Source organism: Suncus etruscus, chromosome 9 (assembly GCF_024139225.1).
Source record: "Suncus etruscus isolate mSunEtr1 chromosome 9, mSunEtr1.pri.cur, whole genome shotgun sequence".
Classification (NCBI taxonomy): Eukaryota; Metazoa; Chordata; class Mammalia; order Eulipotyphla; family Soricidae; genus Suncus; species Suncus etruscus.
In genome coordinates, this window is record NC_064856.1 from 64,329,346 (window position 1) to 64,345,605 (window position 16,260).

Below are 16,260 nucleotides of genomic sequence, written 5' to 3' on the forward strand. Positions count from 1 at the left end.
AAAGGTGGCTACAACAAGGATCAGAACAGCAAGAAAAAAATTCTACCACAGTTTTTGTAGTTTTCACTTTTTTTTTTTTTGTCAGTTAAAAGTGAACAGTGAGAATTAAATACTTATCTTTACATATACACAAGGTATGCTGTGAAAGCATATTTGCTTACAAACATATAAAAATACTTGTTAACTAGTTTGATAAGAAAATAATGTATAAAAGTATATAGCAAAAACATTAATCATCTCTGATCCTGGAAGATCAATTCCATATTTTACATTACAAACAAAAAACCATTTTAGTTTCTTCTTTTTAATCCCTTACCTAGAAATACTTGAAAAGGAAGACAGACAGAAATTATTTATGTTTTACTTTCAACATGGTTGTGAAAAGAGTTAAACTAAAAACCAAAAATGGGCCGGAGTGATAGCACAGCAGCACGGTGTTTGCCTTGTAAGTGACCAACCCGCGACAGACCCAGGTTCGATCCCTGGCATCCCATATGGTCCCCCAAGCCTGCCAGGAGCGATTTCTGAGTGCACCGCCAGGTGTGGCCCAAAAGTCCTAACCCCTCCCCAAAAAAACCCGAAACCAAGAACACTGAAATGCCTAAGTTCAGACTGAGAACAAATATTTGGCCACATAGAGATTATCATCTTTAAGAGTAGGAATAATAATAATAATAATAAAGGCTTTATAAGTAATTTTAAAGTTATAAATAATAGGCATTTTGGTATTTTGGCCAAAGACTGTATAACATCAGTAAAGGTCTGAGATGTCTCACTTTTATGGATTGAAGTTCAGTGTATTCAAGATAAATTAAAGTTGCTAACAAAATTTTTGGAGCTAGGCAAAAATTCACATTTGAAAAAAACTTCCTATAATTCTATGTAAAGTAACAGAAGTTGATTCCAGAAGTTAAAAGTTATTTCACAACCTATGACTTCAGTGCGACAAATGTTTAGGTTCCAATCTGATTCTTCACTATTAAATGTATTTCATTTAAACAAAAAGTGTCTGTGTATAGAGATATATATTTTAAAGGAACCAAATAATCTTTTAAGCAGCCTTAGTGTTTCCTTTAAATCTATCTTGAAATGGCCTCAGGATTAGCTTCACAAGAGGATTAACCAGCCTCTTGGTCTAAGGCTACCACGGTGATCATTTGTCTAAGGCTAGAAAGGTACCAACATGATGTAAACCATAGGAGAGAAGAAGATGAGGCTTTTCCTGGCAGTTGGTAGCTAAAACTTGAAAAGATTCTTAGAAAATGACACAATGGCAGCCTTTCTTGTCTTTTTCTTTCCGAGTCGGTTCTGGTGAAGGAGGACATTCCTGCTCTTGAAACTTCCTATAAAAATGAAAAAATATGTAATTGACTTCTTGGTAATACATTATTACAAGGGCAGTTATTTGTTTTTTGTTTTTGCAAAGTCTAGTTTACAGACATACATATGCTTCTTCTTGTTACATTTTAACTAGGATAACAAAGCAAATCTTTGGAAGTTTGCAGGGGTGGGGTAGATAAACACTTCAGCATTAGCTTGGCAAGAACTAGATGAGTTTTATTATTGAACATGTTCTGAATCAGATTATTCTGAAATAGGTAACTTATAAGTTCCTGATCCATTCTGAAATGCTAAGACTCTAAAACCATGCCAAGAATAAATATCTCTTGGGGCTATAGGAATAGTACAGTGAATAAGCAATATGAGTTTGTTCCCTGGTACCTCCAGGAGTGATTCCTGATTGCAGAGTCAGGAGTAACCCCAAGCATCAATGGATGTGGCCCACAAACAAACAGAAAAGAATATAAGAGCCAGATATATAAGAGTGGGTAGGGTGCTTGCCTTACACTTCTTCAACCCAGTTCAATCCTCAGCATCCCATATGGTCACTTGAACATGCCAATAATTCCTGAGTGCAGAGCCAGGAGTATACACTGAACATAAATAAATACCCCAAAACTGGGGATATAGCTTCAGTGGAATCCTGGGTTCAATCCCAGGCATAGTAGGCCCCTCCCTCTGCCCCTAGCATTACAAGGTCCAACTATGGTGGCCCCCAAATACTGCTGGGGGCCAAGCATCATTAAAAGTGGCACCTACTAGAATATGCTCCTTCTCCCAAATCCCAAAAGATTCATCATGAGAGACAAGGAAAATTACTCCTATAATGTATGTAGTTCCTATCACATTCTGCCATTCATAACTGTCAGTATTAGATGAGCTAGAGGGCGTTGCTGAGCTTGAGTTTTCTAGAATGGAATGAGAGAAACCAGTCTTTTATAGCCACTGTGAGGATTAAAGATCAAATTATATTTAAGTGCCCACTGCTCCTCACCTCCTCACTTTTGATAAATGGTTCTAGACAGAGTTTGAGGATAAAAACTAAGGACAAAATGTTTTTAAAAGGCAGACAAAATTAGTTTAACAAGGGAATGGTTCCTCAGTGTGTATATTGGTATATGCATGTTAAAATACAAACAACACAATATTTACAATTATGTTGGGAGAACTTCTCAAGTAGTGCGTAAAGAGACCCAGAGCCCACAGAAAGTGATACTTGCCCAGCTATGCAAACCTGACTATTCAGTGATTAGGCCAGGCAATAGGGAGTGGCTCATACCCATCAAATACTACAGAGAACAGGGCTACCAGAGCATTAACATATTCATAATATAGTACATCCATTACTACCATTCCTCTCCAAAACTCATTTATCTTGCAAAACTGAAAATGCACTCAATAAAAAAATAGCAACTCAGATTTTTAGCAAACTGAAAAATCACACAAATATATTAATATTACCCTGCCCCCACTAAAACCCCACCCCTCTTGGCTTCCCAAAGAAAATGTAAGAACATATATAAAGTCTATCTTTCAAATGTAAGAAAGATATACAATTAACATGAGTCCATTCTACTTACCTGTCAAAAGTAAAACTGGCAGAGAAAGCAAAGAGCAAAGTGTAAATAAAGTAGGGGCCAGGCATCAAGACTCAAATCAATCCCCACTTGGTAGGTAAAGCAATTTAACTTTCTCACATATAGCATACATAGTAACTCCAGCTCACCCATCACTTCCAGCTTCAGGAACCCATGAACAGATACTTTCTGAAGGACAGGGCCCTCAAACATCAGCTACCTAAAAAAAAGTCTTTGTAGTCCAGGATATTGTTGCTTAACATCTTGTGGAAGGCCTGGACCTGGACCTGATTCTGAGGTCAGGGAGGAGCTGGGTTAGAAACCAGGTTCAGAGCATAAGCTCTGGTTCAAGTTCCAACCCTACCATTTAATATGTTTAAACTTGGAAGAGTTAGTTAAATTCTTTGTATCTCCATTTTTTCAAGTGGAAATGGGAATGAAAGAGTATTTGGTTTATGGGTCAAACTAAGGGTGGAAGGTAAACCACTTCGCACAGTATGTAGCAGAATGATTACATCTTTATATTTTTATTCCATTACACCAACACCTCTGGAAGCAACATATATTCTTTTGAAAAATCCCTGTGTATTCTCTACCTCTGTAACCTCTGTAGGTTTCATATTCAGGAAGGACCTAAAGTTTAAGAATACAATATTCATTTCTTGTTCCCTTCTGACTCGCCCACATATCAAGACCCCAAACCAAACAGATTAGTTTTGGCATTTGTGTGGCACTTGGGGATTAAAACCGGAGCCAACTTCCAGGCCCTTAATCATTCAAGATCACTAACAGCAACACAGTTAGGATCAACTCAGTTCTTGAGTTTGGTACTAGGGTTTAAACTAAAGACCTTTAAACCCTAGTTTCCTAAACTGTAGGTCAAATCCATATGAGAAAACTTTAAAAAAAATGTTTTGTTTTGTTTTGGTTTTTGGGCCACACCCGGTGACACTCAGGGGTTACTCCTGGCTATAAGCTCGGAAATCGGCCCTTGCTTGGGAGACCATATGGGACACCGGGGGATCGAACCACAGTCCATCCTAGGTGAGCTCGCACAAGGCTGACACCTTACACCTGTGCCACCGCTCCCCCACCAAATGTTTTAAAATATAAATATTTGAGGGCTGGGGAGAAAAACAAAGGGCTGGTAAGGTGCTTGCCGGTCATTTAACCAACCTAGGCTTAATTCCTAGATCTCTAGTTAATTCCCTGAATTTTATCAGGAGTGATTTCTGACTGTAGAGACAGGCATAAGCTTTGAGCAGATCAAGCCAGGTGTGCCACCCCCATAAAATATATTTCTTTATAATTTACTATCAGTAAATGTCTTGACATGTTTATATACTGGGAGTGAAATTTCTCAGGCAAAAAAGTTATCAAATTTCTCAAGCAAAAATGTATCACAAGGGCCTGGAGAGATAAGACAGGAGTTAAGGCAACTCAACTCAACTCCCTTTGGTTAGCACTGCATATAGTACATATAAGCAATGTGGTGGTAATCCTAGATTGCAGGAGCCAGGAGTAAGCTCTGAGCACTGTCGAGTGTGGCCCAAATACAATAACAAAAGGAGGTAATGGGATCACAAGTAAAAAAAGTTTAAGAAGTAACACTTTAAATAAATGAACTACCTTCTGGGCCTCTTCTATCCCCCAACCCCAGTTGGTAGCTATAAAAAGTACAGTGTAATTACCCTCACGTTTAATAGATTCAAACGAATGTAGATAATATAAAATTTTCCTTACCTTATAACCCGAACAAGTTCATGGAAAGCTTGATCTACATTCATCCTGATCTTTGCTGATGCCTCCATATATGTTACTTTAAGCTGTCGTGCTAACTGCTGTCCTTCATCCTGTGTGACCTGAAATTCCAAGAGTTGTACTGAACTACAATATTAACAATTAGATAAGCTCCATCTAATTTCGGGCCTCTTGATGCACTATTAATCCAGCCAGAGTTGGAGGAACCAAGGAAATGAAGCCCACAAAACAAACTGAAGCCCACCTCTGCAGAACAATTGAGAGGGACAAACAAGATTCCAAAGCAGTGATGATTCAAGAAATATTAAGTAACTGTGACAAATTCTGGGAAGAAAAATTCAAGGTAACATGAGCCTATAAGCCTGTAGACAGGTCAAGCACAACTTCCTTATGAAGTACCATTCAATCAAGAACTAGAACTTGGGGGTGGGATGAGAAAGCAATCCTTAAAAAAAAGAAAAGTCCCATATCAAGGCTATCTCCATTGTAGGAGTTGAAAAAAGCCTTGTAGGTCTAGAATATACAAAGAAGATAGAGGGGAAGAGGTTGTTCTCAAGAGTCCATATAGTCTTCTTCATTTCCTGGGGCCAATAAAAAGGCTCACAAGTCCTCATGTCTTCCTCACATTAGGAGGTGAAGGTAGTTGTATAAATTTTGATCAACACATTGAGTGGCAGATGAGTAAGCAAATAGTAAGTAAATGTAAGAAAACTATATTTGTGCTAGTACAAACTACTCATGTTTGGATGTGACATAGTTAACACAAATTACATGCATCTGCTTATAAAATGAAAAGTTTAAGTAGTAATCTAGAAGTATTAAAAATGTAACTTCTAAAATAGTCAAAAATATTAAATAAGGGTAAGAGATAGGTCAGCAGACTGAACTTATGGTTTCCTGGGCACCTCATGATCCCCTCAGATCTTGCCCCACCATCCCATCACCAGACTGTTGTCCAGTAACCAAAAAATAGTTAATGGTATTATATTTATATAATGGAGCTGAAAAACATTTCTATAAAAATGACTTTCAATACTATCATTACCACAAAACACGGAAGTTAGAAAAATATGTTGAAGAGAAGTTGACATTGGTGGTAGGATTTGTGTCAAGGTATTATATGCCTAAAATAACTATTAATAATATCTCATAATTATTAAATAAAAATTTTCTTTTAAAATGTTAGAAAATGTAGGTGACATGGAGGAAAAGAGTCCAGAAGAGTAAGAAAAACAAGCAAGGAAAGAGAGGAAAAAGGAAAAATGGTAAAAGGATGGGCAAAAGAATTTCAGAACCAGGGGCTGGAGTGGTGGCGCAGGTGGTAGGGTGTTTGCTTTGCACAGGCTAACCTAGGACAGACTGCAATTTGATCCCCCAGTGTCCCATATGGTCCCCCAAGCCAGGAGCGATTTCTGAATGCATAGCCAGGAGTAACCCTTGAGTGTCACCAGGTGTGGCTCAAAAGCAAAAAAAAAAAAAAAAAAAGAATTTCAGAGCCAAATCGATTTAGAAGTATTTTCTTCTGGTCTCTTTTTTGATAATATATATTCTTCCATTAAAAAAAACTATTGAATTGGGCCAGAGAGATAGCTCAGGGGTTAAGACAAATATTTGTCTTGCAAGCAGCTGACTCAGCTAGATTTCTGGTACCATGTATTCCCTAAGCTGTTCCAAAGAGTAACTACCGGACACAGAAAGCCAGAGTACCGATGGATCTGACCCCAAAAGCCCCCCACAAAAGAAGTAGCAAATCATAATGTTGAGTGTTTCTCTGAAATCCTGGGAATATGTTAAACTCACTTATCTAAATGCCCCATTGTAAATACCATCATATATAGTATGTATAATATATTGTTAATACATATAAATAATCACATCCTTTGCTACTAAAGATCATTTTATTGCTTGCTTTCTGATGTGGCCACCTTCTTTCTTTTTCTGGATAAATCTTACAGCTTCAATCTGAGTTACAAAACACTTAGTCTTTCACCATTAAATATATTATCAGCTATAGGGTTTTACTGGAGATATTCAAGTTAACAAAATTCCCTTCTTCATTTGTAAGAGTTTTTTTTGTTTTTGTTTCTTATTTTTTTTAAATCACTGGATAACTTAAGTGTTGGTTTTTGTTTTCTGGTATTTATTAAGACCATTTAATTTTTCCTATTTCATTTGTTAATATAGTAAATTGTATTGATCCATTTGAATAACGATAAACATAATTTTACATGTAAAATTGTAATAGCTACATTTTATTAAGGATTTTTATATTTTTTAAGAAATACAGAACTGAAGTTTTCCTTTATCTGTTTTAGTTTTGCTAGCTACAATAATGATGGCTGATTCATGAGTTGAAAATAATTTCTCTTATATTTTTTAGAGATTTCAGCAAAATTAGTTTGGTATGATTCATGTTATATCCATCTGGACCTAGTGTTTTCTTTGAAGGATGGTTTTTACATCAAATTACATTTATTTTATAAATAGCAGTACTGTTCAAGAATATATTTTTTCCCTTATATGAGTTTCAGTAGGTACTATATTTTCCAGCGTATAAGATGACTTTTTTTTTTTTTTTTTTTTTTTGGTTTTTGGTTTTTGGGCTATACCCGGTAACGCTCAGGGGTTACTCCTGGCTATGCGCTCAGTTGCTCCTGTCTTGGGGGACCGTATGGGACACCGGGGATCGAACCACGGTCGGTCCAAGGCTAGCGCAGGCAAGGCAGGCACCTTACCTCTAGCGCCACCGCCCGGCCCCATAAGACGACTTTTGAAACGAAAAAAAGTCAACCAAAAATCAGGGATAGTCTTATATGCAGAAAAATGTTTCTATATGCCGCTAAAAGAAAATCTTCTGGATATTGACACAAAACGAGTTTTCCAACTCGATCTTGCACCAATCACTGCAAGGCTGCTCGGACCGCCTCTCTAGCTCAGTCAATCCAAACAGGCTTTTTATGCATGCAAATTAGACAATGTTCTGGACCCGAATCTACACTGTAAAAAGCCTACTCAGATTGGCCAGAGTCAGAGAGGAAGTCTATGACAGTATAACCTTTGAACCTTTGAACCTTTGCTTATTGCGATTGGCTCACTGTGGTACATACGGTTGCAGCACAGGAATGTTCTGTCTTACACAGCGAATATACATCTAAACCTATGTTTTAACTATAAAATTAGGGGGTCATCTTATGCGCCCGGTTGTATAAGATGGTACCTTTTATCTGACTCACTAAATTTTTGGTATAAAGTTGTTTATACTAATTCCGTGTACCTTTTAAAGATCTGAGATAAATGCATCTTTTCATTACCACTATTTGTTAAAATTTGTCTTTTTTCTTACCGGATCATTCTAGATATTTATCACTTTATTCCTCTAAGCTTCTTTTAGAAACTAGTTTTGGTTATTTTTGCTATGTATTTCATATTTTCAGTGCCACTGGTATTCAACCTCATCTTTAATATCTCCCTTATTCTGATTAGTATGGCTTTGTTATTTTCATTGTTTCTAAGGTAAAAGCTCCAGTCATTAAATTCAGACTGTTTTTGGGCCACACCCGCTGATGCGCAGGGGTTTCTCCTGGCTATACACTCAGAAATCGCTCCTGGCTATGCACTCAGAAATCGCTCCTGGCTTGGGGAGATCATATGGGACACCAGGGGATCGAACCGCTGTCTGTCCTAGGCTAGTGCTTGCAAGGTAGACAACCTCTAGTGCCACCACCCCGGTCCTAAATTTAGTACCGCAAATTTGTCATTATATACTTCTTTAGAAGAATCTCTTAAATTGTGACATATTGTCATAAATTTAAGTTTATAATTAAATGTCATTGTTATTGTTTATTTACTCATTTTATTTTATTGAAACCGTGATTTATAAAGTCCTTCATTCATAGTTCAATGATGGCCACGCCCATCATCAGTGTCCATCTCCCTCCACCAATGTTCCCCAAGTGCATTCCATACACCACCCCCTAACCGTCAGTCTGCCAGTATAACAGGGCCATTTTAAGTTTCAATAAAGTTCGGGTCTCTGTTCCATTGTTGTTGCCTTTGGCTTATTTAGTTCTGTCCTTTTTAACACTACCACTGCACCTGAGATCACTTAGCCCCTGGCCCCCATCCTTTCATGTTTGTATTTCTCCTCTTCAACTCAGTTTTTCCTTCTCTTCACTATACTCTGGGGCCAAGGGTATTTGAGACAACGCCTCATTGTTATTGTCAATATAATATTGAAATATTATATGATATATGAAATTTTTCATATTTTAAAAATATATAAAATATTCAAAGAATATAAGATGTCTTATAATATCTTTTTCAATTTACTGAGATGTAATCTATGCACACTTTGCTAATGATGAGAGAATTATATTGATTAAGTGTCAGGATGAGTTGTTCAAAGATTATGCAAGTCATCTATGCCCTTATATATTTTCTTCCTAGTTATTCAGCCAATTATTGAAAGAAAGGTTGTTGAAACTTTTCATTCAAAATGTGTTCACTCCTCATTGTGGTACTTTAATTTTTGCTTCAAAACAAAACACAATACAAAAATTCCCTCTGCACGAGTATGTTCATTGCAGCACTATTACATTAGCCAGAAACTGGAAGCAACCCAATTGCCTGACAACAGATGAGTAACTAAAGAAACTGTAGTACATCTACACAAAAGAATAAATACTATGCAGCCATCAGGAAAAATGAAGTCATGAAATTTTCTTATACATGGATGATATGGACAGTATTTGTTTTTTCTTTTGTGTTGGTTTTTGGACCACACCCGGTGATGCTCTGGGGTTATTCCTGGCTATTAGCTCAGAAATTGTTCCTGGCTTTGAGGGACTATATGGGATGCTGGGCATCAAACCCAGGTCCATCCTGGGTCAGCCACGTGCAAGGCAAACACCCAACCACTGTGCTATTGCTCTGGCCCCTAGATATGGAGAGTATTATGCAGAGTGAAATGAGTCAGACGGAGAAGGATTAAACATAGAATAATCTCACTCATCTGTGGGATATAAAAAAAAAAATAAAAGACAATGTGGTGACGATATCCAGAAACAATAGAAATGAGGATCAGGAGGACCAATCAATGGTAGGAAGCTCACCACAAAGAGCGGAGAGTGTACTCAGAGTAGAGAAGGGTCTTCTATGAAAATGATAGTTGGAACTGATCACTCTGGACAAGAACTGGGTGCTGAAAGGGGATAAAGTGACTATGCACGCATGGTACACCTTCTTTAACAATAGTGCAAACCACAGTGTCAAAAAAGAAGAGATAAAGAGAGAGAGAAGAGGGAGAGCATCAGGGAAGGTGAGAGGGAAACCAGGGACAATGGTGGCACAAAATGTGTACTGGTTAAGGTTATTGTGTACGTTGTATAACTAACTCAGTCATGAACAACTTTATCTGTGGGAGGAAAAAAAAAGGATTTTTGTTTGTCTGCTTTGGGGCCACACCCAGGAGCACTCAGGGATTACTCCTGGTTCTGTGCTCAGAAATTACTCCTGGCATGCTTGGGACCTATATGAGATGCTGGGGATAGAACCCAGGTCAGTTGTGTGCAACACAAATACCCTACCTGCTGTGGTATTGCTCCGGCCCCTGCTTCAAGAATTTTGAAGCCATGGTCGGCTGGATGTAGAGGACAGTGGGTAAAACAATTGCCTTGCATGTGGCCAACCCAGGTATGATTGATCCCCAGCATCTGATATGGTCTCCCAAGCACTACTAGGAGTTCATTCCTAAATGTGCAGGAGTAACCCCCAAGTATCCCTGGGTATGACCCCCCCCAAAATTACCCTAAATTTTGAAGCTATTTCTAGGAAGTACATGAATAGTACGTCCCCGTGATTAATTGCTTTATCATTAAAAAACTTTCTAATTACACTTTGGAGAGGGATGATAAAGTAGCATTACAAGTATAAAAATAATATAGTAATTTGTAAATCTCATTACAGCAATTTAAAAAAACATCCTATTAATTCTCTCTTCCTGGTAATCTTTTTGTTCTGAAATCTGAGATTATCTCTCTCCTTATTCTTCTCATTAATATCAGCACCCTAGCATTTTTTTCTTTTAATCCACTGGCGCCTTTGTATTTTATTTTCAGAATACATTTCATAAAGACCTCATTTTTTTCTTTTCTCAAATTAATCTGAAAATGTTTACGCATATAATTAAAGTGTTCACACTATTTACAATGAGTATGATTCTTGATATAAGCCGAACCATTCTGAAATTTCCTTTTTATCCTATCAGTTCTTTGCTGTAGTTATCATTGTCTATGTTCTAGAGTTAATACTGCATTTTTGCTTGTTTGTTTGTGGGCCCATACTCAGAGGTGCTCTCGAAGCGCTTTGGGAATGATGCAGTGCCAGAGATCAAATTTAGGACTCTTGCATGCAGAGCATGTGATTCAGCCCATTGAGCTCTCTTCCGGCACCAAATGTATTGCCTTTATGGATCCATTTTTATCTTGGGGGGCTAATAAATCATGCATTTATTATGTCATTTTAATGACTAGTACTTCCAACATCTATGTTTCACTTATCAGTTAAATCCAAATATTATAGCAACTCATGTGCAATTTAATTACCTGCTCTTTACCTCATAATAGTGTTGCTGTTTTTCTCTTAATTTTTGTTTAAACATCCAATTATGCTTTAAAGAGATTTAAGTAATAATAAAGTAGTTTGTATGTGCCCACATAATTACCATTTACAGGACTCTTCAATGCTTTGTACAGATCCATATTTCCATTAGGTATCATTTTCCTTCTGGCTAAGGATTTCTTTTCACATTTCTTGTAGTGCAGGTCTACTTGTTTTGTATTCTTTTGCCTTCTGTATATTATGGGCAAGTCTTCACCTTCATTTTTGAAATAAAATTTTAGTGGATATTAAACTCGAGGTGAATCTTTTCTTTCAGTACCAAAAAGACATTGCACACTGTCTTCTGGTTTGCATTATTTCCTGTGAGTAACAGTGAGAATGCCATCATCCTTATCTTTTTTTTCCTCTGCACATAAAATGGTTTTATCCCTCATTCATTTTAAACAATTTCATTGTAATATATTTTTGATTTTCCTCATAGTCCTGGCTCAAGATTTATTAAGTTTTAGATGTATGCATTAGAATTTAATTATATTTATCTAAAATGTTTCAGTCATTATTTCTGTGACTAATTTCACCCAATATTATTTATTTCATCACTGTAGTTTTAATTTCTCTAAGTTTGCTTTTGATTTCTCTAGCTTCTTGAGCATAAAGAATATCATAATAACTTTTAATCTCACTGTTCACTAGCATCTGGGTTTGTTTCCCTCATTGCTTTATAGGTCATTTTTCTTTAAATGCTTGGTACTATTGTTTATTTTGGGGGAAGCCACACCCAGTGGTGTTCAGGGTTTACTCCTGACTATATACACTCATGGACCATTCCTGGCAAATCAGGGACCATTTGAGGTTCCAGGAATAGAAAAATAGGTTACATGAAGGCAAAGGTACTATGATAGTACTTTGTACTATCATACCAGCCCTGATGCTAGGTAATTTTTGAGTGACTACTTCAGTATTGGATTTCTAACTAGTAAGTTCTGGATAGTTTATATTCTTACAGGTGTGCTTCATCTTTCTTATGGATACAATTTTTCGAAAAGCTTGTTCTTTTAGTTATATAATGACCAAACAACACTTATATCTTGGATTAATTTTGACTCTTTAGTATTTTGTTTTTGTTTTTAGTTTTTGCTTTTTGGGCCACACCTGGTGACGTTCAGGGGTTACTCCTGGCTATGTGATCAGGTATCGCTCCTGGCTTGGGGGACCTAATGGGAGCTGGAGGATCAAACCATGGTCCATCCTAGGTTAGCGTGTGCAAGGCAAACACCCTACCACTTGTGCCATTGTTCCTGTCCCAATTTTGACTCTTCAGTAGAATAAAACCCTCTGAGTACGCCAGGTGAGTGGTAGTAACCTAAGGTGCAATCCAGAAGAGCTTTTTGTTTGTTCCCTAAAATATAAATTTCTGGGGCTGGAGAGATAGCATGGAGGTAAGATGTTTGCCTTTCATGCAGGAGGTCATCGGTTTGAATCCCAGCATCCCATATGGTCCCCCGTGCCAGCCAGGAGCAATTTCTGAGCGTGGAGCCAGGAATAACCCCTGAGCACTGCCAGGTGTGACCCAAAAACCACAAAAAAAAAAAAAAAATATATATATATATATATATATATATAAATTTCCAAGGGTAACCTAATTCTTTTCTCTGAGAGAAGGGCTACATAAGTTTAGGAATCTCTGGTCCAAATGATAAAACAATCCTACTGCTAAAGATGTTTATGTGCTTCCTTTATTTATTTTTAAAACAGTTTCACATCACTGTCTTCCAAGAATAGAGGAGGGCAGTTTTTAACCACATTTTTAGTCAAGAAATTTCTAACCACAAGTAAAGCAGCTTTAAAGATCACTGATATAGCATTATGTTTAAAGGAGAAATAACACTGCTACCACCAAAACAAAACAAAACAAAAAATGGACAATGACCATTGTACTATACAGCTAGAAATCAAGAAAATAATGATCACTGAATTTCCTAAAGGTCATCAAATCCAGAAAATTTTGCAAAGATACAAAATATCAACCAACCCTTAATTTTTGGTTATTTTCATTTGATAGGTTGGAGCCCTATTTAGAAATAGTTTATTTAAATAACCAAGAGGAAGAATGCAAAAAATTCAACAATCTATTATTTGGGAACCTACACTGAGACTCAGTTCAAAGTGTAATGGGTATAACAGAAATCCACAATAAGCAATAAGAAATCTTAGTTATGCTTTTCTATATACTTCTAAATAGAGAAGAATATATGGCATAACTGAGGCAATTGTATCTGATCAAATAAGGCTTAGCAAACTAGAACACAACAATGACACTGGGATATATCAAATTAATAAAAAATAAAACTAAGAAAAAAACCCTTAGATTATAAAAGCAAAACTTGTTTTCAAAAATATTATTAGGTGGCTGAAAGTCAGTAAAGAGGACAGGCACTGGTCTCTCACACAGGCCAACCCAGGCTCAATTGCTGGCAACGTACAGAGACCACCAAGTACTATCAGCAATAATCCCTGAGCAGAGATTCAGGAGTAAGTCCTAAGCACTGCTGGATGTGGCTAAAAATAAGGCCCCCCCTATTCATTACATTAATACTGTGTCTTGATTAAATGTACCTGATTTATTGATTTTGCAAATATTAATTGACTCAATTGCTTGATTAATTAATGTGGCTCTGTGTGAAAGAGGTAAAACCTTAAACAAAACCCAATGATCAAAACTAAAAACTCTTTACTTGCCTTTACTGGTTTAAACTTTAGACATAAACAGGAAATGATAACAATTTTAAAAGTTTCTTCTAAGAAGTGTAGAAGCAGATTAGGTTGAAAATACTGATAAGAATGGGAGTTAGTACACTTACTATCTATTACTCTCAGTATAAAGGGCTCCTTTCTTAAATTAATAAGTGACCAATGGCAACAAAGCACCTAATTAAATGAGAAAAGGAAACTGGGAAGCTAAAATAAGGCAGAGAGAAAATAAAGTGAGGAGACCAAAAAAAAAAAAAAAAAGGCACAAACAATTGCTACTTAATTTGAGAAAAGGCTGAGTCAAGGACAAAGAATTTGAAATCTGATAGATTATAAAATTCAGTCTAAGTTCATACACTATAATATTAAATTTCAGAATCATTGTGCCATCACATTGATATATTTTAACAAGGGCAAACAAATTATTTACCTGTATTTTTTCCACTTTTTTTTAAACAAAATTAATGATGTATCTCTTAAGTAACAGTAAGTCAATATTCAAATTCCATATATATCTTTTCACTTAATACAACTTCAATAACTATTTTTAACTTCATTTTTTTGTTTGGTTTTGTATTTTGTTATTTTGTGGGTATTTTTTTATTTTTGTGCGACACCCGGCATTGCTCAGGGGTTACTCCTGGCTCTGTACTCAGAAGTCACTCCTGGCAGGCTCAGGGGACCATATGGGATGCTGGAATCGAACCCAGGTCCATCCTAAGTCAGCCACATTCAAGGCAAACACCCTACTGCTATGCTATCTCTGTGACCCCCGGTTTTTTGTGAGTATTAATTTGCTATACTCAGCACTGCTTAAGGAAAATTCCCTGGTACTTGCTTGGGAGTCAGTCACTCCTGGAAGTGCTTGAGGGGCTGGATCATGTGATGCTGATAGTAGAATCTGGTCTCCTGTATGCAAAGCATGTGTGTTGTCCTGTTGAACAAATGCTCTGGTCCCAAAATTTTATTTCCTTTTACACTCATCATAAGTGCAATAGAAAAAGTAGTTAATGAAGACTGGATGGATGGACAAATAGACTGAAGCTACAAGTTTACAGAGATACAAAAAAAATCTTTTCTGGCTGATATCCCCCCTCGAAAATGAGTTCTGAACCTCTGTAGTCAATGCTGTGAATGTACTTAGCTACATATTCTAATAACATGGTAAATTGGCATTACCTATATAAGAGAAAGTAAAGGAGAAGCTAGATAAAACCCAAAGAATGATACCTAAGACTTAAGTAGAAAAAAACTAGGGGTAATTAGCAAGCCAGTTACTAAGAACCTAAAAACATAACCAAAATGTAAACATTTCCAAAGGGGGCTAGAAGTAGCCTATCCAGATTCAGTTTGTAAAATAAGTCTGAGTGCCAAAATATTATAGAAAAATATTGCTCTACTTCTGAAGAGATAATCTGAGTCAACAAATGACATTGGAAGGAGTCTTCAGGAAGTGTCCAGGAGCTAAGCAAACAAATGATTCAAAAAAGCAGTTTGTTAGGTCAGAGATATTAGCACCGAAGTAGGGTATTTGCCTTGCATGCCATTGACCCAGGATGGACCTTGGTTCGATACCAGGCATCCCATATGGTCAGGGGTTACTCTTGGCTATGCGCTCAGAAATCGCTCCTGGCTTGGGGGACCATATGGGATGCCCGGGATCAAACTGCAGTCCGTTTAGGTCAGCTGCATGCAAGGCAGCACTGAGCCTACCACTGAGCCACTGCTCTGGCCTGTTGTCAGCCTTTTTAGAAAACAATATGAATATCCTCAAAAAACTAGAAATTGAACTCCCATATGACCTAGCAATACTGCTCCTGGGAATATATCCCAGGGACCTAAAAGCACAATGCAGAAAAGGCATCTGTACTCTGATGTTCATTGCAACATTACTCACAAGAGCCATAATCTGGGAACAACACAAGTACCCAAAAACTGATGAGTGAATAAAGAAATCGTGGTACATCTATCCAATAGAATACAATATAGCTATTAGGAAAAACAAAGTCATGAAATTTGCTTATACATGGATGGATAAGGAGAATATTATACTGAATGAACTGTCAGAGGTGAGGGATAGACATAGAATGGCTGTATTTATTTGTGGTATATAAACAAAAAAGATAATATGGTAATAATATACAAAGACGGGAGCCAGAGAGATAGCACAGCGGTAAGGCATTTGCCTTGCACACAGCCAATCCAGGACAGA

The 16,260-nt window shown here is 37.0% G+C and overlaps 1 protein-coding gene across 1 annotated transcript in view; it reads right to left on the bottom strand.

Moving 5' to 3' along the window:
• Positions 1 to 776: 776 nt before the first annotated feature.
• RRAS2 (RAS related 2) overlaps positions 777 to 16,260 on the bottom strand; it is a 92,633-nt gene continuing 77,149 nt past the window's right edge. The window contains exons 5-6 of the mRNA XM_049781090.1: positions 4,662 to 4,780; positions 777 to 1,343 (exon numbers count right to left, since the gene is read on the bottom strand). Of these exons, the coding sequence (XP_049637047.1) occupies positions 1,256 to 1,343; positions 4,662 to 4,780 (207 nt within the window). The 3' untranslated portion in view covers positions 777 to 1,255. The remainder of the gene's footprint in view (positions 1,344 to 4,661; positions 4,781 to 16,260) is intronic.